Source organism: Lithobates pipiens, unplaced genomic scaffold (genome assembly GCF_037356315.1).
Source record: "Lithobates pipiens isolate NorthernLeopardFrog02 unplaced genomic scaffold, aLitPip1_a1.2 Scaffold_23, whole genome shotgun sequence".
Lineage (NCBI taxonomy): Eukaryota > Metazoa > Chordata > Amphibia > Anura > Ranidae > Lithobates > Lithobates pipiens.
This window is the reverse complement of record NW_027507785.1, coordinates 216,570,993-216,597,908: the sequence shown is the minus strand read 5'-3', so window position 1 is coordinate 216,597,908 and position 26,916 is coordinate 216,570,993. Positions and strand designations below refer to the sequence as shown.

General features: G+C 44.5%; 1 protein-coding gene across 3 annotated transcripts in view; it reads left to right on the top strand.

The window, feature by feature from the left end:
- Window positions 1-11,136: 11,136 nt before the first annotated feature.
- SOAT1 (sterol O-acyltransferase 1) overlaps window positions 11,137-26,916 on the top strand; it is an 85,631-nt gene continuing 69,851 nt past the window's right edge. Inside the window, exons 1-2 of one of the 3 annotated variants that reach the window (XM_077452848.1) lie at window positions 11,137-11,328; window positions 26,325-26,445. In XM_077452848.1, coding sequence (XP_077308974.1) covers window positions 26,328-26,445 — 118 coding nt within the window. In that variant the 5' untranslated portion in view covers window positions 11,137-11,328; window positions 26,325-26,327. Of the gene's footprint in view, window positions 11,351-12,260; window positions 12,285-26,324; window positions 26,446-26,916 lie in introns of those variants that run through there. The other 2 variants (XM_077452849.1, XM_077452850.1) reach the window with 2 other exon arrangements.

Here is a 26,916-nt window from a genome sequence, read left to right as displayed (position 1 = left end):
CGCAAACTGGAGATGCTGGCCTGGAATCCAGCAGAACGGGACGTTGTTGGCGCATGTGCTCTGAAGGTCCAGCATACAGTGCCAGACATTCAGAGACCACGCAGTAAACTGCACACGTGGGAGGGATGTCATCATGTAGCCTGAGGCCACGAACCTGGAAGGAAGATGGGGGGAAGATGTCAGCCCTCTCAGCGGTGATAGCGTGGCACTGGAGGGCTTTGTTCTAATGCCGCGTACACACAATCGGACATTCTGACAACAAAATCCTGGATTTATTTCTGACGGATGTTGGCTCAAACTTGTCTTGAATACACACAGTCACACAAATGTTGTCGGAAATTCCGAACGTCAAGAACGCGGTGACGTACAACATGCACAACGAAATTATCCTTTAATAGCCATTCTAACCTCTGTATGTCTGTGTATGAAACTGCTTTGGTCCAGTCTCCTTGATGTAAACATGGAAGCGACGTCACAACGTCACTTCCTATTTACTCGACTGCCAATAGTGCCGCAATTTAATCATATAAAAATAAACAAGAAGTTTTTTTTTTTTTCCAAACCACCCCCCATCACTGTGAGCTCACACAGCAAAGAAAACGCATATGGAAGTTGCGCTCGCATATGTAAACGGTGTTCAAATCAGACACGTGTGGTATCGTCAGAGCGAGAGCAATAATTCTAGCACTAAACCTCCTCTGTAACTCTAACCTGGTAATGGTAAAAAAAATTTAAAGCATCACCTATGGAGATTTTTAAGTACCAAAGTTTGTCGCCATTCCACGAGTTATAAAGCGTGACATGTTTGGTATCTATTTACTCAGCGTAACATAGTTTTTCACATTATACAAAAAAAAAATGGGATATCTATAATGTTTTTTTTTTTTTTTTAATTCATGAAAGTGTCCCTTTCCACCAAAAAATTGCGTTTAAAATACCGCTGCACAAATACTGTGTGACAAAAAATATTGCAACAATCGTCATTTTATTCTCTAGATTCTCTGCTAAAAATATATATATATATAATGTTTGGGGATTCTAAGTAATTTTCTAGCAAAATATAGGGATTTTAACTTGTAAACACCAAATAAGCTTAGTTGTGAAAGTTGTGAAAGGGATAAATGCCATGATATGCAAACTTTTGAGCACAACTCTGTGTATATATATGTGTGTGTGTATATGTGTGTGTGTGTATATATATATATATATATATATATATATATATATATATATATATATATATATATAGTGTGTGTGTGTGTGTGTGAGCATATATGTATATCTATCTCTCTATATCTATATCGCTCTCTCTCTCATATATATATATATAATATACACACACACACACAGTATATCACCCACAGCCAATAGGTAGGTGCTAATAATGTTTTTTTTACTAGGAACTGTCAGCACAGGCAAATTTAGGCAGGCTTATGCTGCAAGCTAGGCCTGTCTGTTTTGATTTGGGGGCTGGGAGTGGTCAGAGTAGCAGTGGGTGTGACCACCTGTGCTCCAGTTCTGAGAGTACTGGAGTGGCAGGCAGCTCATGTGGGAGCCCTGACCAATCCCCATCTGGTATTGCCAGGGGGCGGGCCTCCTATATAAGCTGAGGTAACATGCCACTTGTCGGCTAAGTGAAGTGAGGGATGGAATACTAGGGCAGCAACAGGACGTCGGTGATAAAGAACTCCTGGAGCAGAGGAGCAGGTGAAGCTGCCGGAACATATGGCCCGGTCAAGTTCCTCATCAAGGAATCAGGGCAGGGGAAGGTCAGTGAGTGTTACCACCGTGAAGGGCTGGATGTGCCAGGAAGTCTGTGAAGGAACTTTGCTCAGACCCAGTAGCAGCAAGGAACCAGAGCTTGCTTAGGGACAATGGAAAAGTTGTTTCCCTGGTCTTCCCCTGAGGAGGGCTCCAGTGAGGAAGAGTGGGAGACCGGAAGGTTCCCCAGCCGTTGCTACCCCATTCGATGCAGTGGAGGAACCACAGACCCCAGCATGAACCCCAGTTCAAACCAGCAGAATCTTCACAAATGAGCCATCCCCTACCCAGACCAGGGCACCTACATACGGGCAGTGGGTCATCAAGGCCCCAGATGCCTGCGTCCTGCCTGGAAAAGGAAAACTTAAGGCGTTACCCCGACTCTTACGATTCCAAAAGGAGGGTTGCCTTGGAGTGGTGTTTAGATTACCCCTATGTCCCAACCCAGACCATGAACATCCTAGAGGCCTCATGGGGACAGTGGGAGGATGACATGGTTTGGGACTTTTTGCATGTCCCCAAGCCACTCTGGGTGCCAGAAAGTGAGGCTTGGGCTTTGTTCAAAGACATCAAACATGAGCAGTCTTTGTTCAATTCACAAAGACCGGGTCCTGGTTGTAAAGGCGGGTCGGCCTACCAGGAGCCACTCGGTCTCAGTCAGTGGAGAAGGGGATATCAGAAGGAGATTGCCGGATCCATGGTTTTATGTATAGGGAGGTCTGCTGTGATATGCAGCCCACATGGAACCGGCCACCAGGACTGCAAGGACAGGGCAGCCCTTGTGTGGTTTTCACCAATGACAATCTCAAAATTTCAACAGGGACAGCTTTTGCCCACCACCCAGGGTGCCTGATAGGAGGACAAGAGGTTAATGGACACTATGGTATACTGTCCCGGTAAAACCTCCCTACTACCCGACTTTCGAAAATAAAAACATTAAAACATTTGAAAAAAAAATGTGTATTTTTATTCACCAAGTGGAGGATGATAACCCCCTCTGCCTCGTGAATGTTGTATAGATAGTTGTATAGTGAAGGAGGAGAAAGAGTTAACATGACTAAAACTTTAAAACAGTTGACAGAGGAATATCCTTATTTTAGGGTCTTGTTTGTCATGATGACCACAGGATAGCTAAGGTCTGATAAGAACTAGTTTTGAAATGATGTCTTCAGACAAAGTCAGAACATCAGTATTAAATAGTTTAAATTATGTCTGAGATGCTCTATATGTTTGTATAGGAATTATGTGTCATGTGTTGAACTCTGTCCTCCCTCCCTCCCTCCTTTCTCCTGGGTTGTGCAATATTTTTGTGTCAATAATTTGTATAAAGATGCAATTTTTTCCATTAAAAGCAACCATTCTTTGAACGACTCTCTTGTGTGCATTGGATGCTTCAGGAGCTCCAAATAATTCTACTGATTGTCCAGGTCTAAGCAGATTTAACCCTTACATATAGATAGACTGTGTTTGTGTTTTGTCTTCTCTTAGGAACGCAGGGATGAGGCGGCTGTCCATCAACACCACGGGACATCAGATGAAGACCTGTGGTAGGCAGAATATTCCTCCCAAAGGAGCAGTGCTCTGCCTCCGCTTGTATGGATGTAGCTACATGGACCTGCAGATTAGGATGTGTGTAGAAAATTTGCAATGTAAATATATGAACAGAGTGTATATATTACATTTTTGTACTTTTATACAAAATCCCTGTCCAAGTTTTTCATTTCCCCCATCCATGGGATGCATTTACTCCTGGCAGGGGGCAGGCCTCCTATATAAGCTAAGGTAACATGCCACTAGGGGGAGAGTTGTCAGCTGAGTCAAGTGAAGAATGGAATACTAGGCAGCAGCAGGAGGGCACCCCCATCTGGGGGGGGGAGTACCGATCGCAGGAGGAGGCCCAGCGAGAGCTGTGAGGGAAATTTGCCTCTACACGGTCATGTCTTTGTTATCACACGGTCGGTGATAAAGAACTCCTGGAGCAGAGGGGCAGGTGAAGCTGTCCGAAAAGTATGGTCCGGTCAAGTTCCTTACCAAGGAATCAGGGCAGTGAAAGGTTGAGTGCTACCACAGTGGAGGGCTGGATGTGCCAGGAAGTCTGTGAGGGAACTTTGCTTTTACGCGGTCATTAGCAAAGTCTCCATCATTTACACAGTGAATGATGGGGAATCCTGGATCAGAGGAGAGACTGTGGGGATATGTGTCAAATCGATGTAGCCGGAGGGCACAGGATTTGCGAGCTGGGCTAGCTGGGAACAGTAGTCCACAATCCAAGACAAATATGCTTTTAAACTACTGAGCCTCCGGGCAGTGTTGCCAACCCCCCCAAAGTGAAATTTATTGTCAGAAAGACAAAATTTACAAACGGCACCAATTTTTTACTGGCAAATAGTCATGAAATTTACTGCCAGAGCCACATTTTTTACTGACACTGCAAAAAAGTGTGATTAGCAATGTGTTTAAGTTACACAAAAGTCAAAAAACATATTTCTCAAGTTTACATGAAGGTCAGATTAATATAACCCAGCCAGCACAGAGATCAACCATATAGCAGAGTGTGCAGGATTCCCCCTTACAGTGATAGGGAACTCTGACGTTAAGGGGAATGCTGCAGATCATGATCCAAGGGGGAACTCTGATATAAGGGGGGACTCTGGTCACCAGAGACCACCTTATATCAGAGTCCACTGCTTTGCCCTTTACATCAGAGTTCCCCCTTGCACTGTAAGCTGGGAATCCTGCAGACTCTGATGTAAAGGGGAATGCTGGGAACTGATGTTTGGGGCTCTGGTGACCAGAGACCACCTTCTGCAGAGTGAATACACTAAGGTGGGGGGTTACTGATATAAGGGGAAACCTTTATATCAGCGCCCCCTTACATTATTGCATTCACTCCCCCCTTACATCAATGACCCCCCCTCTTCAGACTGCCTGGCACTGTCAATGATCTCCTCTCAGGTGCACCGTGCAGGGCTCAGTCAGACTCCAGGTTAGTGGCTCTGGATTTTTCCATAGTCTTCTTTCCACGGTCCACACATGTCTGACCTCTTCCATTACCCCCATCCTGGCGTCACTCTCACTCTTGACTCCTCTCCAGACTCCCCCCTCTGAGACTGCAGACATGATAAACAAGAGAGGTTGGCGGACAGGACACAGGAGGTGGTCAGAGGATGGCGGACAGGACACAGAAGGTGGTCAGAGGATGGCGGACAGGACACAGGAGGTGGTCAGAGGATGGCGGACAGGACACAGGAGGTGGTCAGAGGATGGCGGACAGGACACAGGGGGTGGTCAGAGGATGGCGGACAGGAAACAGGAGGTGAGCAGAGGATGGCGGACAGGACACAGGAGGTGGTCAGAGGATGGCGGACAGGACACAGGAGGTGGTCAGAGGATAATGGACAGGATACAGGAGGTGGTCAGAGGATGGCGGACAGGACACAGGAGGTGGTCAGAGGATGGCAGACAGGACACAGGAGGTGGTCAGAGGATGGCGGAAAGGATACAGGAGGTGATCAAAGGATGGCGGACAGGACACAGGGGATGGTCAGAGGATGGGGGACAGGACATAGGAGGTGGTCAGAGGATGGTGGACAGGACACAGGAGGTGGTCAGAGGATGGCGGACAGGATAGAGGAGGTGGTCAGAGGATGGTGGACAGGACACAGGAGGTGGTCAGAGGATGGCGGACAGGACACAGGGGATGGTCAGAGGATGGGGGGCAGGACACAGGAGGTGGTCAGAGGATGGCGGACAGGACACAGGAGGTGGTCAGAGGATGGCGGACAGGATACAGGAGGTGGTCAGAGGATGGCGGACAGGACACAGGAGGTGGTCAGAGGATGGCGGACAGGACACAGGGGGTGGTCAGAGGATGGCGGACAGGACACAGGAGGTGGTCAGAGGATGATGGACAGGATACAGGGGATAGCAAGACAGAGATTGTGAACATCTGTAATACTATACTATACAATTACACCACTTCCATTCTTGTCTGTGCCTGTAGACGTCACATACATAGCATCCATCCCAAGTGATGGATGGATGTTGCAGTCAGGCCAGGGGTCCGGTGGTGGGACTCTCTCTAAGCTTAAGTTAGTGTGTCTGTATTGTATTTGCACTCCACTCACCAGGCAGGGGGCTGCAACCAGGGCACTTGTCAGAAGGCCTTGTGTGTCCATCTGGGGCAGCTCTGTCCATCCATCTCTCTCACGGTGATGGATGGTGCATTGGTGCCGCACGTCCTCCGGCTCCACTGTGCTGTCTGCATACTGCAGTGCACTGCACAGGCTCCTCCACCATTAGTCCTCTCTGCTCGGCTCATGTCCTGGCATTTAAAATTGTCCGGCCGGAGCATGTAGCGTGAGATGCGGCTTGCACATGACATCATCAGCAGGTGGGGGTGGGTCTGGCAGCACGGACTCAGACAGGATCAGATCGTCTCGGGGAATTTCGGAGCTGCGCATGCGCAGTTCACACCCACAACATTCGCAGCCATTTTTACTGGCACATTTCTGCTTCTACAGGCTTTTACGGGCAGAAGAAAAAGTGCCTGTTTTTACGGGCTGCCCGTAAATCTATGAGCGGTTGGCAACACTGGGCCAGGGGTCCGGTGCTGAGACTCTCTCTAAGTTCAAGTTAGTGTGTGTGTATTGTATTTGCACTCCACACATCAGGCAAGGGGCTGCAACCAGGGCACTTGTCAGGAGGCCTTGTGTGTCTGTCCGGGGCAGCTCTGTCCATCCATCTCTTTCACGGTGATGGATGGTGCATTGGTGCCGCACGTCCTCTGGCTCCACTGTGTACTGTCCACATACTGCAGTGCACTGCACAGGCTCCATCACCATTAGCCCGCTCCGCTCATGTCCTGGCATTTAAAATTTTCCGTCCAGCGCTGTGTAGCGGGAAATACGGCAGCAGGCGGGGGGCGGACGGCACGGACTCAGACAGGATCGAATCGTCTTGGGAATTTCGGAGCTGCGCATGTGCAGTTCACACCCGCGACAATCGCAGCCATTTTTACTGGCACATTTATGCTTTTAAAGGGCAGAAGAAAAAGTGCCTGTTTTTACGTGCTGCCTGTAAATCTACAGGTGGTTGGCAACACTGCCTCTGGGGAGAGGTACTGCAGTCCTCAAGCCCAGTAGCAGCGAGCAACCAGAGCCTGCTTAGGGACTCATTCAGAGGGGGTCCTTATTGCTCGACATTATTTCACTTCAAGATGTTTTGTGCAGGAGGAAAGAAGTTTTGGACAGGAGGTAAGAAGTTCTGGGACCATCACTCCTACACGGTCAGGAGTGATGTCCTCACCCTCTACATGGTAATGGGCGGGGAAATCTTAGAAGGAATAGTCTGCTGAAGTTGAGCAGAGGAGGAGCAACAGTCTGCATGGAGATGCAGTAGGAGAATTATACTTAATACAGATACACATCATTCTTCTGGCTCTAACTTTGTGCTAGGAAGACAATTTTTTAAATATGATGGCAAACAAACGATTCTTTAGGCATCCCCTATACCCTTTATCCATCCAGGTTGTACCCCTCAATAAAAGAACAAAAACAAAACCAGCAAAAGACTGTTTATTGTCTCTGCAAGTGATGTATGAAGTCTGGCACATTGTTTGCATATAGCAGTGCATTACATTGCTTTATGTAAGCATTTTACTGAATGAAACCGACTAAGTTTGTTTTGTTGTGATTAGCTGTGATTGGTCAGAGCTAATCACATGGTACAGATGGGCTGTGATTGACCCAGTCTGTACCACGTGATCACACTGACCAATCACAGCTAGCAACATAATTGTATACAGTGGGTGGCGTGAAAGGACCTGTGACCTCCTGTGATTGGTTACAGCGGTCACATGGTACTGGCAGGGGACAACAGATTGCGCCGCTATGTGGCCCCTTGCAGGGTGCGAACTGGGAGGACATCATATGACATCTGCCCGGATTAACAAGAGGTTCCTGCAGGCGTCATCTTGCCATAGACTGGGTGGGAACCAGTTAATTAGCACTACAGCAGTATAGAAGTTTCTCCCACTTTAGAAAAGGTTCCTGTACTACTTCAAGGTGACTTCTATCCAACTTGTGGCTAAAAGTAGTACTCATGTCGCCAGGAAGTCTCCTAGCAAAGTCTCACCGTAGGTTGTGGCATTGTGAACTGAGTCTAATGGGCCCCCTCCTACCCCCACAGCGGCTGTGTGGGCTGCTATGACTATTGTTAAAGCACTGAAAAGAGAATATCGGGATGTCAAAAAATCAAAACATTCCTTCTCGCTTATATAGCTGCAGCTGTCCCCTGCCAGTCCCCTCCATCTCTAAGATGGAGAACTGAGTGACAACATAACCCCTGATCACCCAGTTCTCGGTCTTCAGTGAGCAGAAAGTGGGGACTGTCATCGGCTCTCTGCTGTGCCCCTTCAGAGCTCACTGTAGAACCATCTTGTGGAGAGAAGAGAGAGTGGCTGGTTCAGTCTCTTGACGGCACACTGGAAGGCTGAGCCAACTGCCAGTCGGATATCCGCGTGGATCCCAACAATATGGTTGGGATTCTTCCAGTGTCAGCTGATAATGGGCTTCTAGCCTTCTGTCGGCTGAATCTTGGTGACAGAAGAGCAGAAATAAGTGCACTTCTTGTGACCCACATCACAAGTATGGCCATACCTCTCTTCGAAAATAGGTTGGCTATAACCTGTTTTTCCATGTTGACTTCTCCCACTCCGATATTTAAAGCGGGATTCCGCTCTTTTTTTTTTTTTTTTCTTACCTGTGTCACAGGTGGGCGACTGCTACCTTCGCTTAGCATCCACGTCCGGCGTTTTTTTGACCCCCGGCGCGGCGATTCTTTTCCTCGGGATGACTTTTAAAAAAGTGCTCTGGCGTTTTCCATTTTAAGTGTGGGCGTCTGAAGCCCACAGGCATTTACTTCCTGTATATCGATGAGGCTCGGCTCCCAGCATGCTCCGCTCCATCTCGCGCATGCTCAGTGATAGCAGTGGTAATGGCAGATACAGCTGCCTGCCCACTTTAAAAATGGCAAATTCGGACACGCCCTCGTCACGTGACCGGCGTCCTAACGAAATCTCACAAGATTTCACAATTTCATTGTCCCCCCCATGGATTCTTGGGAAATAGCTTAGAAATTTCCCAGGGACCATTGCGAGGACGATAACCACGCCTACTCCCACGGGAGGACAACCCGGAAGTCAGCAGAAACATCTGAAATAAAAGGTAAGTAAAGAATATTTTTTTTTTTTCAGGGTTCATTTAGGTAAGTATTCTATCTTGTGATTTTAATAATATGAAGTTTAATTTTTAGGTACCAAACCGCTTTAAGGCCCCATGTACACGAGACGCCGTGCAAACTCTGCTGAGCGCATGTTTTCAAAAGCTGAAACCGGCGTTTAGAAATGCCCGTTTTGCCACATTTGCGTCTAGAAGCGTTTATAAGATAACCTCGTAAGACCCTCCCCAAGCTCAAAAAACAGTATTATTTAACTATTTCAGCCATTTAATGAGACCAGAGTGAGTAGCAGCAGCTGTGAGAGCAGCAGTGTACTTGTATTTAGCATGTCACTTGCCACAAGTTGTGGATTGTCCACTTGCTACGTCACTTGCCACAAGTTGCTTGTTCAAATCTAACAACATATGGGTCAAATTCCAATTATACTTCAGATAACAGCAATGCTAGTGGTGTGTTGGATTGGAACAAGGGCTCATTAGGGGTATATAAATGGTCTATAAATCATTGCAAGCAATTACAATTGTTTAAAATATTTTTTTAATGGTTTTTCATCATTTGCCATCATTTTTGAGATTTTTAACGTAAAAAAAATAGGGCACCTTTAAAAACGCTTATAAGGCAAAAATGCGGCTAAACGCGGTACCGGCGTTTTGCCACGTTTGGCGTCTGAAATGTGGAAAACTTTTGCGTCTGAACCCATTTTTTTGCTTCTGGAAAAACGAGGTTAAACGCAACTGCCTAAAAATTCCAAAAGATGACACTGTATACATGGACACATAGGATAACATTGAATGAATTCAGGGGCAGTTGAAAAAAGCGTCCAACTGCCTCTGAACGGAGATGGAGACTCTTTACCACGTGATCAGCCATGTCCAATCACGGCTGATCACAGTGTAAATAGGAAGAGCCGGTGATCGGCTTTTCCTCACTCGCATCTGTCAGACGCGAGTAGAGGAGAGCCGATCGGCTGCTCCTCTGACAGGGGGGGTCTGTGCTGATCGATTATAAGCGCAGCCACCCCGAGGTTGCCCACACTGGACCACCAGGGACACCACCAGACATGCCCAGCACCAGGTATGCCACCCTAGACCACCAGGGATGCCAGTCAGTGCCCACAATGGATGCCAATCAGTGCCCATAATGGATGCCAATCAGTGCCCACAATAGGCATCACTGATTGACATGCATTATTGTTTGGCACTGATTGGCATCCATCAGTAAAAAACAATACAATTCCGCATATCAGTGCCCATCCATGCCACCTATCAGTGCCCATCCGTGCTACCTATCAGTGCCCATCCATGCCGACTATCAGTGCCTATCCATGCCCATCTGTGCCACCTATCCATGCCCATTTATGCTGCCTATCCATGCCAATCCGTGCCAGCTATCAGTGCCAATTTGTGCCACCTATCAGTGTCCATCGTGTCGCCCATCGGTGCCACCTATCAGTGCCCATCAATGCCACCTCATCAGTGCCACTTCATTGGTGCCACCTCATCAGCGCCCATCAGTGCCGCCTTATCAGTGCCTGTCAGTGCAGCCCCATCAGTGAAGGAGAAAACGTACTTATTTACAAAGTTTTGAAACTGAAACAAAAAGAAACATTTTTTTTTCAAAATTTGCGGTCTTTTTTTATTTGTTTAGCAAAAAATAAAAACCGTAGAGGTGATCAAATACCACCAAAAGAAAGCTCTATTTGTGGGAAAAAAATGATAAAAATTTCATTTGGGTACAGTGTAGCATGACTGCGCAATTGTCATTCAAAATGCAACAGCGCTGAAAGCTCAAAATTGGTCTGGGCATGAAGGTGTTTAAGTGCCTGGTATTGAGGTGGTTAAATATCCAGGGCAGCTCTTTAGAATGTAAACTCCCTGGCGCTGAAAACAAAGTCTACATCTCCCTCAGTGCTCCTCATTACACATAACTCCGTGTGAAAAGCTGACTCTTATAGTACAGTCATCACTACACTTCCCATGTCTGCATCACGACCCGCACACACTGCCTCACACTGCATCCACGTAATACTCCCGAGCAAGCACTGCGCATGCGTAAGTGTTCCTGCGTTCTCCGGTCCTCGGAGGACACATGCGCAGTGCTGACCGGAGTCCCATCAGATTCTGGCCATATTACCCAGTTACCATAGAGGAGGAGCGCTGTGCAGAGCGACTCGGTGAGTCACAGGCATTGCTTTAATAGAGAGGAGCAGGAAGAGATGGGTCAGTTCTAGGGAGAGCTACAGGAGGCTTCGTGCGTGGAGAAGGGAGCCGGAGCTGGTCTCTGGAGAGGAGACATCACACGTCGTGTCCCAGATCCCCAGTCAGCCAGGTACACCCGCCTCAGGACCTGTGTATGTGCTGTATATATAGATGTGTATGTATGTATGTGTGTGTCCTCCTCATAGCCTGTCCTAGGAATGAATGAGTGTTGGCACTCTAGCAGCCATTGTGTTTCCCAACATGCTTCTACTAGGAGACCACAACTATGTGTAACAATGACACCCCCCATAGCTATTCCTCTCATTTCTAACACCCCAACATACTGTTTATATGGACTTTTGTATATATATATATATTTATATTATATTATATATATATATTTTTTTTAAGCGTATTTGTATGCACAGCTTGTAGTACAGGAACAAAATTGTGTGTTGTGTGTTTACCACCCCCCCCAACTTTAACCACTTAAGGACTGGAAGATTTGCCCCCTCATTGACCAGGCCGTTTTTTTTTGTTTGTTTTTTTTGCGATTCTGCACTGCATCGCTTTAACTGTCAATTGCACAGTCATGCGACGTTGTACCCAAACAGAATTGGTGTCTTTTTTTTTTTTTTCCCCCCACAAATAGAGCTTTTTATTTTTTGCTTTATAAACAAAAAAAGCGACTTTTTTTTATTTGCTATAATAAATATCGCCCCCCCCCCCCCCCCCCCCCCAAAAAAAAACGAATTTCTTCATCAGTTTAGGCCAGTGGTCTCACAGTACTGGCCTGCGGACTGGTTACAAATGGCCCGGAGGCAGGGCAGGTCCTGGACTGGTTTGCACTGCTCCCGGGCACCACAGAGGGGGAGGCGCCGAAGAGCTTGATGTCTCCATCTCCTGTCTCCTCTCTGCTGCAGCTCAGAGAGAGAACAGAGCGGAGGAAGGATCCTTCCATCGCCCCACCCACCTTGGCATGGGGATGATCGACCAGAGCCCCGGATCCAGGTTCCTGCTGCCACCTCAGGGCAGGAGATTGTGTCCTTCTCTGGGTGTTGAAGCCAGGAGCTGACAGGAGGAGAGGTGAGTGAGCCATCACACTGAGGCAAGTCCTTAGTGGGGTGAATGGGGTAGAAATTTGTGTGTGGGGTATTTGTGGAATGAAGGGGGGGGGGGGTAATGCTGGGTTTAACCTCCCTGACAGTTTTCTGGAGTGTGTCTAGGGGGTTCAATTTCAGTAACTCCGAGCCACACTGCAGGATCCTGGTCCAGGTTACTTACCTTGTCCCCAGGATCCTGCGATGTCCCCCCACTGTGTCTGCGGGCTCTGTCCTCCGCCTGATGCCACTCTGTGCCAGGCTATGTTTCCTGCGAGCGTTGCAATGCATGGGGGTGGAGCCTTGTGGCAAATTCAAAAAGAACAAAATTCATAACACATACAGTACACTGTAATCTTACAGATTACATTACTGTATAAAATCATTTCACATCCCCCTCTGTCCAGTGCCCTGCATACAGAGATAGATATATAGAGATATTATATATACACATACACATACACATACACACACACTGTTCTTTCTGCCTGGAAACTTGAGATTGTCCATGGAAACCAAAAGGTGTCCCTTCAAGTCAAAAGTGGTTTTAAACCAGCTTGAAAAAGACGATTACTAAATTAGAACACTTGCAGAATTGAGTGATAGTGAAACGTGGGGAAGTTAATTTTTTTTTTTTATAGTTATTTATTATATTATAATTTATGATTTTGTGTTTCAAACTTTATCATACCTGGGATATCTACTAGACCAGCCTTTTTCAACCTTTTCAACACAGAGGAACCCTTGAAATAGTTCTCCAGTCTCGAGGAACCCCTGCTACAAATGTGAAATCTACAACTCCATGATACATTAGTGTGATGGTCAGTGGGAGGAATGGTCCTTACACTTGTGGTCATTGGGAAGAATTACCTCCTTACAGGTAGCTAAAAAGATCAATGGTGTCAGTGGGAACTTATCGGAGAGGCAGAAATTGCCCAATGCTGAAGGAACCCCTAGCAACCTCTGGAGGAACCCTGGTTGAGAATCACTGTACTAGACTCTTGTTTGGACAAATTTAAGTGTGTTATTGCTAAGACTTACAGGCCTGCAATATAAAATGGCAAATTTCTATGCAAAACAACTGTACCGCTTTGAGGCGCAAAAATCTGACATAATAATATATATGAAAACTTGTCATGGCCCTTAGGTAATTTTGAGTTTGAGACCCCTGGTTTAGGCCATTATGTATTCTACATATGTTTGGTTTAAAAAAAAAAAACGCAATAAGTGTATATTGATCGCTATGCGCAAAACTCATAGCGTCTACAATATAGGGGGTAGATTTCTGGTGTAATTAAAGTGTGTGTGTGTGTGCCAAGTAATCTTAATATATATATATATATTTTTTTAACTAGTAAGCAACAAGTGTCAGAAAAAGGTTTAGTCTTTAAGTGGTTAAACTTCTCTCGTTTACAGACTTAAGTTAATTTCTTTGATCTAAAAGGACAAAGTGTTACAATGTTTGTCTAAGCAATATTGTCATAAACTTGGCAGGCAGCCTGGGTTTTATTTATTTATTTATTTTCACAGCTGTCAGCAGAGAAATCTGTATAGAATTGGGAAAATGCTTTGTTAGTATCTCGAGGGGGGGGGAATAATTGTCATCTGGGTTTTTAATGATTAATTGTGCAGCTCTACTACTGGACTTCTCATCGTAGTGTTGTCACTGGAATGGTGTCCCATTCTGTTTCCTCACCTCTTGCTCTGGTGACAGCTTAAAGACGAAGTAAAGTCAGCATTTTTTTTTCTTGTCTTTTAAGGCCTCCCCAGGTGGGTTATGCCATAATGTACTAGTGTGCACAGCATATTAGTACATTATAACAGACTTACCTGCCATATTGGGTCCTCCAGCCTAGCGCTGTACACAGGAGTCACATCACCCCGGAACAGATCGAGGGGCTGTTCGGAGCCATAAATGTTGGCTGAGCTGTCTATGCGTGGCTCAGTGAACATGACCGCTGACAGGCAAAAGGATGCATTTATGGCATAAGAGACCAATAGGGTCTCCTGTCATTAATACCCTGCCTGTCAGCCAGTTGATTACATACCAGCTTTACTTCCTCTAACATTTTTGGATTTCCCATCAGTTACGGACTCTCCCGGGAGCAATAAAAAATGGGCAGAGAGGGCCTAACATTTTATTGCCAGGAGCTGATTGGTTTCTATGCAGAAGTGAAACAGATTTTGCTCTTTCCAATGGGGTTGATTTACTAAAACTGGAGAGGGGAAAAACTGGTGCAGCTGTGCATGCTAGCCAATACCCCCCCCTCCCCATCTTTACCTGGTCTTCCTTCCAGGTTCATGCCCAATTTTAACAGCTGTGCCGCACGGACGTCACTCCTGCACGTGTGCAGGGGATTTGCTATTGCGACATAGCGCTCAACGGATGGCATACTTCAGTATGCCACCCATTCAGAGCGCAGTGCACATGCGCCAGTGACTTCACAGGCTACTACAAAAGTGAATATCTCCTAAACGGTGCACTTTTTGGAGATATTCGCTGTACCTTCAGGCTTACCTGTAGGTACAAGGTTAATGCGTGGAGTTTTTTTCTATGGCTGTAATAATTATACTCCTATAGTCTTACATTCCCAGGGCAATTCATAAAGAGTGAATACGACGTTCTTTGGAATTCTGCCTCTTCTACACAGTATAATGTGGCTTTTTGTCCAGATATTTATGGGACCTCATGTATACTGCAATCTGAGTTGCATGTCTATCCCATACAAGTTAATCGGAAAGCAACAATTTGGATGGAAGATATTTCAGTATAAAAGTATACTGAATACTATTTGTTTATGGGTCTGATACATCTCTACATAATCCCTTAAAGTGATGCCAAAACGCACACTGTTTCATTTACATTGTCCCTTCTATATCTGTATATGAATGAAGCATCTAATTCTGCATTTATTGATTGTTTTTTTTTTTTTTTTTATGCTTCTTTAAACTGGAAACTACAGGATTGTCTGCTAAAAAGCCAGAAAATGTCTTTTAAAATGAGACATTTTAAAATGACCAAATGATGCACTCTATTTGACACAATGAAGAAATGGATACGTTTAATTTTTTTAAAGTGTCTGTAAAGTCAGAAGGTTTTTTTTATCTTAAAGTGCAGCAGCCCTCCTAATACTTACCTGAGCCCCATTTCTGTCCAGCGATGTCCACGAGTCCCTCGGCCATCTGAGACTCTCCCTCCTGATTGTCTGAGACAAAGCAGTGGCGCCATTGGCTCCCAGTGCTGTCAATCAAAGTCAGTCAGACCATCAGGATAGAGAGGGGGGGCGGGATGCAACTCCATGTCTGAATGAACACAAGGAGCTGCGACTCTGCTCGGACGCCCCCGTAGTAAGCTGTTTGCTGTGGGGACACTTTACAGGAGGGAGGGGCCAGGAGTTTCAGCCAGGGACCTGAGAAGAGGAGGATCTGGGCTGCTCTGTGCAAAACCACTGCATAGAGCAGGTAAGTATGACAGTTTTGATTTTTTTCTATAAAAATAACAGACTTTACAACCGCTTTGAGGGCTTGTGATTTGACTTCCGGTAACTGCACAGTTGAGTGCCCCCGTCCCCCAACACCAAAGGCAGTGGATGGGGGGGGGCTGTACAAATGCTGCTCTAGCAAAGCTTTGCATCGCACCTGTTCCAAAAATGATCACTTCTGTCAAAATACCAAGCCATCGACTCTGATTTAAAGCACCTGTGCAAGATAAAGGAAAACCTGCAAACCTGGCCTGTTGGGGGGGTACTTGAGAACAGGGTTGAAAGCTTCTGCTCTAAAGAGGTTTCATGCACATGATCCCAGAGGACCATACACTGTAAAAATCAGCCGTATCTCTGTGTCTAGAGTCAGAGGTGCTCCCGTACAGCCACAATTCAGTGACAGTGTGCAGATGTATTCTGGTAAACGCAGATCTCGGCATATACTTATGTACCGATATTGATGTGCGCTCCAGACACATGCATCATACCTGTACGCATGTATATGCTTGGATCTGCATTTACCAAAATGCTTCTGCATCCTGTCATTGAATTGTACTTGTGGCTGTACTTAACACATGTGACCCCCCCCCCCCCCCTCCCCCAGCTGCAGAACCTCAGCTGATTATGTAAAGTGCATGGCCCTATGCGCCCATGTGCATGAGCCTTAAATGTTGCAGAGTTCTGGGAAGCTTTCAGCATGGAGATCACTTCTTGTTTTGGATGTTTTTCTTAGCAGATTGGCTTCAAATAGAAGTGTCTCATTTCCTCTGTGACCAAGTAGCAGATAAGTGATAGCTCTGAGCAGATGGTGTTTAGTATGTGTTAAAAGTGCTGACTTCCTTCAGTGGTTCTGTCTCTAGATCCGCATTCCCCAAACTTATCCTCATTGACTAACAGGGCATCCATACACTTTGTTGCTGAAGTGATGAACGTAGATCATTTAAACTGTTTCTGAATAAAACTTTGAAAACCATGATGGGGTTAACATATATCGGAAAACCAGACATTTTCTTTTAACATTCTGGGTAGTGTGGTCTAGGATTTGAACCTTTTGATAGGTTGCTGTTTTTAACTCCATTGGGCTAATTTTCCCCCTTTTTTTTTTTATGATGACCATAGTCACCAGGACTGGAACTGAGTTGTAGCTACAGTATAGTTCGTGACCGCTACTTAAAGGAGAAGTCTAGCCAGAGCTTTTTTAGGCTGGGCTTCTCTTCTGGGTCACAGGAGTGCAATTATTATTTATTTTTTTTTTTTCAACGCAGAGCGTTCTGAAGTGCGCTCTCCACTCATGTCGCTGCCATCAGTCGAGGCAGCGAGTCATCCTGACTTCCAAATTTGGATCTGCCATCTGCCTTGTTTGACAGCCTCTCCCCACCCCTCCACAGCTCAGCGTTCCAGTTAGCGTGGAGAAGCAGAGAGGAGAGATGCTGACTGACAGTCAGCAGCTCTCCTCTGGGGGATCTGTGAAAACTGAGCCATCTGCAATGTTCGGTGGCTCGGTTCTCAGTGCAGAGACGGCGGGGGGCAGCTGCAGCATCGGTCTGATAATCCATCCACCAAGGTACGTATTAATAAAAGAAAAAATCCATACTTCTTTTTAAAGAGAAATTCAAGGTATGGCTACGTTAGACATAGTCACATTCCGGCAGTTTTTTTCACAGCGTCTTGCAGCCTGTTTAAAGTCTGTGATCGGCTGAAATATTTAACGCACAAAGCTAAACATCCAGCGCACATGAGGCCTAAAACTGTTAAAAAAATAAATAAAAAATCTGTAGGTAAATGTTTAATGGCTGAGGCTGTCTAAATTCTTTCTTATTTTTGTGTTGGGATTAGATTAATTGATTTGAAAAATTGATTTGATTTTTCCAGGTTTCACAAAGCTGTCCAAAAGCCCTCATGCACACTGGACATTTTTACAGCAGCCATTTTTGGCTTCAGACCTTTTTTTTTTTTTTTTTTTTTTCTACAGTCAATAAACTCCCCTTGATTTTATCTGATGTGTCCATGCACACATAGGTTGTTATCAGCAGTTTTTGGCTTTAAAACCTCCCCCATAACTAGTGGGTTCTGGAAGGAGTTTTTCAGCTGTAAAAACTCTCAAAAACGCCGCTTGCCAGCATTTAACGTTTTTGATCCATAAAAAAAATAAATAAAAAAAACTAAACGCTATTGCAAAGATGTTCAAAAACTTTAGCAAAGCTACTGGCATTTTTATAAAATTATTTTTAACGTCCCATGTGCATAAGGCCTTTTTTAGTTTTTAATACTGTGTATATTTGCAGATGATGGCAAGAGCGACAAATGACACTTCACCATGCTACAGTCCCACTTTAAAGTCGTCCATACCTGATTCGAACTATGTTATAGCTACTGGCAATCACTGTTCTTCCCGCGGGGACAGCCATACTTCTCTTTTTAAAGTGGTTCTAAAGAATGAAGTACATTTTTTTTTTTTTTTTAATTTTTTTTATTTATTTTTTTACCTTTAATGCATTCTCTCCCCTAAGGTAAAAAAAAAAAAAAAACCTTCATGTGCAGCCCCCACCCAAATACTGACTGGTAAACGGAAGGGGTGCCGCAAACGTCCATTGAAGCATAAATCATTAATTTAAAAATAACAATTAAACACTTACATCTTTTGAAAGCAGATTGCTGTGTCGAGTGGGAGAGCTGTGGCTGTCTGGTCAGCAGGACTGGCTGTCATGTCCAAGTGTCGGAGCCGCTGAAGGAGTGGGGGGAAGGTAGCGGGTTCCCTCTGGGGCAGAGCAACAAGCCACAAGGGTGTGAGAGGGCATGTACAATGTGTTTTGGAGGCCCCGCCTCCTTTTTTAAGTATACCCAATGATAGTGCAAGGTTGTATTTTATACTGGCTGATGGGAAGTCGGTAAAGCAAGCAGATTTAAATAAGTAAACGCCTATCATTGAAAACGCAGTATTTGATATTTAAAAGATACAGTACAATAAAAAAAAAAAAAAACAGTATGAAAGGGATGGCTCAGCTCTCAATCCACACATCAATCTGCTTACCTAGATGTAAGTATTTTTATTATTGTTTCATTTTAATAAATGACTTGTGCTTCAATTAATATTTGCGATGTGGCTCCCTTTTCTGTTTTCCACATGTCCTGAGGATCTTCCCTGATCTAATGAGCCCTGCTGCGCCATGATTAGAACGCGAATGCGAACCCATCCATCCCGGTGATCCATCCTGCAATTTTTTACAACAAAGCTGCTGCCCATTGCATCCCATAGCATTCTGGTTTTCTCCACTGGAACTTGGACCCCAAGAAGCACTGTGGGTAGATCTCCTTCACCTGAACCCCCAAAAAAACACAACCTTTACTATCACTTTAAGGAGCTGCAGTAACTGGCTGACATATTTACTATCTCTTCTCTTCTGACAAATATAGTCATTTGTCTGTTCCTCTTTTAAAGAAAACAAAACTCCTAAACAGTGCAGGCTTCCTCCACAGCTTTGAGCGATCAGGCTATGCCTCTCCACATGGTCGATGAGACTATGAGGGCGTCTGATCAGAATCAAGTTGGACAACGGAACGGCAGGTGGCATATGTCAACCATCAAGGAGGAACAAGAAGCTTGGCTGCAGCACGAGAGGTCGCTCACATCCTTCGGTGGGCAGAGTGGCACGTACCGGCCCTGCCGGCCATATACATCCCGGGAGTAGAAAACTGGCAGGCAGACTATCTAAATCGCCAGATGCTGGACCCAGGAGAACGCTCTTTGCATTCGGAGGTGTTTGGGCTTCATTGCCTGCGGTGGGGCACACCAGATGTGGATGATCTGATCTCTCAACTAAATCAGAAGGCGCAGAAGTTCGTGTCCAGGATAAGAGATCCTTGGGTGGACGTGTCAGACTTGGTGGCTCCATGGGAGCAGTACCGGCTGAATTACGCCTTCGCTACGCTCAAACTCTTACCACATCTGCTCTGCAGAGTGGTGGCTGAGGGGATTCCAGTAATACTGATTTGGCCTTGGCATCCTTGGTACCCCGACCTAGTACGCCTGGTGGCGGATGCTCCTTGGCGGTTGCCGATGCGAGAAGACCTCCTATCGCAAGGTCCGATACTCCATCCTGCTTTACTGTCACTGGTTTTAATGGCATGGCTGTTGAAAGCCAGGTGCTAAGGTACCGATGTCTGTCGGATTCGGTAATCTCCACTATGCTGAGGGCATGAAAATCTTCTTCTCGGAAGATATACCCTTGTACGTGGAAGGCTTTATATCTCCATGTGTGAGAAGATGGGGTGGTGTCCATGCACCTATTTCATTTCCAGAATCCTGATGTTCTTACAGCGAGGAGTGGACCAGAAGCTGGCCTTGGGCACCATCAAGATATCAGCCTTGGCTGTTTTTTTTTTTTTTCCAACGACCTCTGGCGTCTCACTCATTTGTGCAAGGAGTTCGACATGTAGTCCCTCCGGTGCGACCACCCCTACCTCCCATGGGATCTGAACCTAGTGCTATCGGCACTGCAGAAGTTGCAGTTTTAGAACATCAGGAAAATTCTCTTGTTGACTGTTTCTCAGAAAGTGGTCTTCTTAGTGGCTATTACATCTGCCAGGAGGGTTTCTGAGCTGGCGGCCTTGTCCTGCAAGTCTCCCATCTGGTTATCCTCAAGGATAAGGTGGTGTTGCCTTGGCAACCTTCTTTTCTGGCAAAGGTGGTTTCGGCTTTCCATCTCAATGAGGACATTGTGTTACCATCTCTGTGTCCTAAACCGACACATCCTAAGGAGGTGGCTCTCCATTCCCTGGACATGGTCCGGGCCCTAAGGGTATACCTGTCTGCCACGGCTCCCTTCCAGAAGTCAGAATCTCTGTTTGTTTTGATAGCTGGTCCAAAAAAAGGGCTGGCGGTCTTGTCAACCACCATCTCATGGTGGATCAGACAGATCGTGGTCCAGGCTTACGCCCTGAAGGGGGAGGTGCCCCCCTTTCCTGTCACGGCCCATTCCACCAGGGCAATTGGGACCTCTTGGGCCTTCTGACATCAAGCGTCAGTCTCCCAGGTGTGTAAGGCAGCGACTTGGTCGTCCGTCAAAACTTTCACAAAGTTGATGTAAGCGCACCTTCTGATGCCTGCTTTGGCCGCAAAGTTTTGCAGGCGGCTGTGTAAAGTTGCAATTTACACTTTCTTGTTAGAGAAATTTACATTTTGATTGTCGGTGCATTCTGATGCATATGTTGACCGCAAGTTCTGATGCGGATGTTTGCTGTTCCCACCCCTCGTTATGACACTGCTTGGGGACGTCCCTACGGTCAAGATTAATGGTGCTGTGTCTGTCAATGAACGAAAGAGAAAATAGGATTTTTGTACTGTACCATAAAATCCTTTTCTCTGAAGTTCATTGACGGACACAGCACCCTCCCCTCCTCTTAGTTTATGTTATACTTCTTGTGGACGTACTGCGCTGCAGGAAGCAGGCTGAAGGGTTATTGCTAGAGGGACCGCCCCTCTGGGCGGAACTGTACAGTTCTGTTTTTCACATGTATTACATGTTCTGAAGGTGGCATAATAACCCAATGGTCAAGATTAATGGAGCTGTGTCCATCAATGAACTTCAGAGAAAAGGATTTTACAGTGAGTACAAAAATCCTATTTTTATTATTGCATTTTAGTGTAGTCTAAATATGAGATCTGAGGTCTTTTTGACCTCAGACCTCATATTTAAGAGGCCCTGTCATGCTTTTTTTCTATTACAATAGATGTTTTCATTCCTTGTAATAGAAATAAAAGTGACTATGTGTATCTCACAAAAGTGAGTACACCCCCTCACATTTTTGGAAATATTTTATTATATCTTTTCATGTGACAACACTGAAGAAATTACTTTGCTACAATGTAAAGTAGTGAGTTTACAACTTGTATAACAGTGTAAATTTGCTGTCCCCTCAAAATAACTCAACACACAGCCATTAATGTCTAAACTGCTGGCAACAAAAGTGAGTACACCCCTAAGTGAAAATGTCCAACTTAGGTCCAAAGTGTCAATATTTTGTGTGGCCACCATTATTTTTTTAATACTGCCTTAACCTGCTTGGGCATTAACTTCACCCGAGCTTTACATGTTGCCACTGGAGTCCTCTTCCGCTCCTCCATGACGACATCACAAAGCTGGTGGATGTTAGAGACCTTGCGCTCCATCTTCCATTTTTGGATGCCCCGCAGATGCTCAATAGGGTTTAGGTCTGGAGATATGCTTGGCCAGTCCATCACCTTTACCCTCAGTTTCTTTAGCAAGGCAGTGGTTGTCTTGGAGGTGTTTTGGGTTATCATGTTGGAATACTGCCCTTCGGCCCAGTCTCTGAAGGGAGGGGATCATGCTCTGCTTCAGTATGTTGCAGTACATGTTGGTATTCATGGTTCCCTCTATGAACTGTAGCTCCCCAGTGCCTGCAGCACTCATGCAGCCCCAGAACATGACACTCCCACCACCATGCTTGACTACACACTTGTCTTTGTACTCCTCACCTGGTTGCCGCCACACACGCTTGACAACCAGATAAGTTCATCTTGGTCTCATCAGACCTGTGATCGGTGTTGGGACACACTTAACCCCTGCAGTGCTCCTATTGGTTAACCCTTCACTGCCAGTCACATTTACACAGTAATCAATGCATTTTTAATTGCACTGATTGCTATGTGAATGGTCCCAAAATTGCGCCAAGTGTCTGATGTGTCCGCCATAATGTCGCAGTCATGATAAAAAATCGCTGATTGCCATTACTAGTAATAAAATAAAAAATCTATAAAAAATGCTGTAAAACGATCCCCTATTTTGTAGACACTATAACTTTTGCGCAAACCAATCAAACGTTTATTGCGAATATATTTTATTTATAATAAATATATATTTTTTGGGCAAAAATATGTAGAATACGTATCGGCCTAAACTGTTTTTTTATTTATTTTTTGGGGGGGGGCTATTTTATTATAGTAAAAAATAATGCGTTTATTTTTTTTTTTTTTATAGTGCAAAAAATAAAAACCGCAGAAGTGATCAAATACCACCAAAAGGGAGCTCTATTTGTGGGGGGGGGGGGGGGGGGGCATTAAAGTGTCACATTGAAATGTGTTGAAAATGCAGCAAGAACGTATGAAATGCGCCCTGTTGCGTTTTTGATGCATTTTTTGAGTCATGTGACCTATGAAAAACAAACTATAAGCAAGGTAAAAGCTTCCACAGCCATTATTGGCACTTTTTTTTTTTTCTTTAGGCACAACACTATTTTCTGCCAATAATTTTCGGCACTTCACTATTTTTGATGCATCTTCGTGTGTGTGTGTGTTTGTGTTTTTTTTTTTTCCCCCATGTAGGAGGAGACACAAAAGCCTACCAGAAACCATGCGTTTTTCATGCGCTCCAATTATAGTCTGTGAGGTCAGAATCGCACCTTCATGCTTGAAATAAAGTTTCCAAAAAAACACTGCAGGGAATTGCATAGATGTGAACAGGACCCATACAAAAACCATGTTAAATCAATTGTCGAACATTCCTGTATGTCAAATGCAAGTGCACTAAAAACTGCCCTCTGTGAACCAAGCCTAAAGGCCCCCCAGCAGTGGATGATGGTGAAAAACAGCTTTGCCATCAATTTGTAGTCCAATGCAGTTTTTTATCAAAATTTTTTGACATTATTATACAGGATTTATATAGCGCCAACAGTTTGCGCAGCGCTATAACAGTACAGTTACAATACAATTAAATACAGGCAGCATCAGAGTGCTCTGCTCACAGCCCAGTCACACTACTCGGTATTCACTGGAAGTTTATGGTTTATTGTAAACCTTGGGAGGCGATCAAATGATAGCATGTCCCCAGGGTGAACCTATTTTACTGAGCAGTTATCGGACTGATAAAGGGTCCCTCATATAGGTCGATATGACATTGTTCTGACAGTCAATTGCGTACCCACATAAATACTAACCTTTTATCTGATAGATTAGATTATCTCCCTCCAAAAAATGTTTGCTAAGATTGCACCTCTGCCTCTGTCCAGAGAGTAATTGCATTACTCTAGCAATTAATATGCAAGGTCTTGACTGCATTATTGCCATGTATGAGATCACATGCGGAGAATAGGAACAGTATAATGATGAAATGGAACACTCACATTGGATGCATTAAGGTTAAAAAACATGAAGGCTTACAACCCCTTTAAAATGCTTGTTAGAAACTGGTGAAGTTATGAGGGCATGCTTCCCTTCATGATCTGACGGGTAGCGGTAATCAAATAGAACACCCATGCAGACATCTTACTACACCAATCTACGTCTTGAATTTGAAAGTAATTTTAGCAATAAAGTGAGCGTATATAAATATAGTATATCGACCTCTTTGGTGCTGTTTTGATGTTTACATTTTAAAAGAAGCTGGACTCCAGCAGTCTGAAGGTGGTGGAGGCCATGTTGGTACACCCCACACTGTTCGGTGCCAAACTTTTAGCCTTTGAAAATGAAACCTCCAAACAGCATTAAAGATATCAATATACTATATTTACCGTATTTATCGGTGTTCAACACGCACCTTCAATTTTAAGAGGAAAGTTCCAGGAAAACCTCCTAAATTTTTTATTTATTTTTTATTAACCACTTTGAAGCAAAATAATGATTAGTGCCCATTAATGCAGCCTGATCTGTGCCCATCTGCAGCCTCAATGCGGCCTGATATGCGCCCATCTGCAGCCTCACCATCTCTCATGCAGGAAATCACCGAGCCGTCATCTCCTCCTTCTTGACAACATGAAAGAAGTTTGTTTTGAAACCTTTGCAATTTTTTTCTTTTTAAATATAAAAAAGGAAAAAATCACAGGTACATACTGTAAGTTTTCACAGCCTTTGCCATGACACTCAAAACTGAGCTCAGGTGCATCCTGTTTCCACTAATCATCCTTGAGGTGTTTCTACAACTTGATTGGCGTTCACCTGTGGTAAACTCGGTTGATTGGATGTGATTTGGAAAGGCACACACCTGTCTATATAGGACATCGTGTCATGTCGGGAGGAAACCAGGCACCGCTGATCACCTGGCCAATACCATACCTACAGTGAAGCATGGTGGTGGCAGCATCATACTGTGAGGATGTTTTTCAGCAGCAGGAACTGAGAGACTAGTCAGGATCGAGGGGAAAGATGAATGCAGCAATGTACAGAGATATCCTTCATGAAAACCTGCTCCAGAGCGCTCTGGACCTCAGACTGTGGTGCAGGTTCATCGCTCAACAGGAGAACGACCCTAAGCACACAGCCAAGATCACGTAGAAGTGGCTATGGGACATCTCTGTGAATGGTGATCAGTGGCACAATTGAACATCTATGGAGAGATCTGAAAAATGCCTGTGCTCCGATGCTCCCTATCCAACCTGATGGAGCTTGATCCTGCAAAGAATAGGAGAAACTGCAAAAAAAAATAGGTGTGCCAAGCTTGTAGCATCATACTCAAAAAGAATTGAGACTGTTGAAGTACCTTTGGCACAAAATTACAAAGTATTGAGCAAGGGCTGTGAATACTTGTGTACAAGAGATATATAATTCATTTTTTTAAAATAAATTTGCAAAGGTTTCAAACTTCTTTCATGTTGTTGTTATGGGTTATTGTTTGTTTGTAGAATTTTGAGGAAAATATGATTTTTTTAATCCATTTTGGAATAGGGCTGTAACATAAAATGTGGAAAAAGTGAAGCGTTGTGAATACTTTCAGGATGCACTCTACAATGGAGAAGCCTGGCTTGTTAACCGCTAACCTTTTTGTTAGGACAGCAGTTTACAACTAATGAAGATCTGTCAGCACAGTACAGACAGGATTAACTATGGCTGCTCAGCCTCCTCATAATTAGAGAATTAGTAGGATTTTACAGTGCTGAGTTTCCGGAAAGAGAATATAAAAAGGTCAGCTGCTAAAAAATATATATATATAATATATTTGTGTTCTACGAAGGTAATGTGGACATGTTACAAATATGAAGTAGGTGTTATCCCAACTTTGACTGCAAAAGTGGAAATGCCCTTTGACAAATCTGCTGATCTTTGCATGCTAAAGGTTTACATGGTTAAATATCATCATTCCTTCTGGCTATTGTTTTTCTTGAGTTCCCTGTTGGATGCAGTCCAGTAATTTTTGTGTTAATCTGGGTATAGCATGCTCTATGTGTGGAAAGATCTTTCTGGTTCTAATATTTCTAATACAAGGTGTATAACCCTTGCTGTGGCTGTGTTCCAACCTGCAGATGTTAGTTTGCAGATCCATGACACTGGCCAGGAGCTAGGAATAACACCGAACAACATCCTGTATTGAACACATGACCAAACAAGTTTTCACCTTTCCGTCTGGCCCAGGCTTCTATGTGCTCTGACCAGTATTGCATTACTCTTCTAACTTATGTACTTTTTAACTATTCTGAACTATTTGAAAGCATGTGTTCTTCATATAAATTTGAAATTTTGTTTAATTTGATTTCACTTGAATAATTTTTAATTATTTATTTTCTTTTATTATTTTTTTTTGTATATTTTTTTCTAGACCATGTCTGAGGACGATTGTCGCGTTTTACGGAGTCGTCGTTTAGTCTCCAAACCTCCGGAGAAAGAGGAAGTTCTAAGAAGAACAGAAGCAGACAGACCGTTCAGAAATATGACGAACGGTAGGAATCAGATTATTGTTTATCACTCTCAAAAACGATTGCTATGAAATGGTTGTCTCCTAATTCCCCTACATTTGAAGACTGGCAAATGCAAGTTAGTGCCACATTGTTGAAGGAACAGCAGGTGTACCAACGCAGGTGTGACCATATATACATAAATTATTTAAACTATGGGAACCAAGGTTAGCAGTACCGGGTTTAGCTCCTCGCTTTTCTCGCTCAGGCTACTGCAATGTTAGCTTGGCGAGTAATAAACAAACACTACAGGACTACTCAAGCCTGTTCTCGCCAGTATATATGTTACATAGGATTATGTGACCTGATAGAGGCCAGGAGTGAGGATTGTTGTCAAATGGATATCGCTATGTGCTGGTGGAGCATTCTGTATATAGGGCTGCAATGAACAATTTATTTTCAAAAACGATTAGTTGGCCGATTTATTGTTTTGATGGGACAATAACCTTTAAAAGT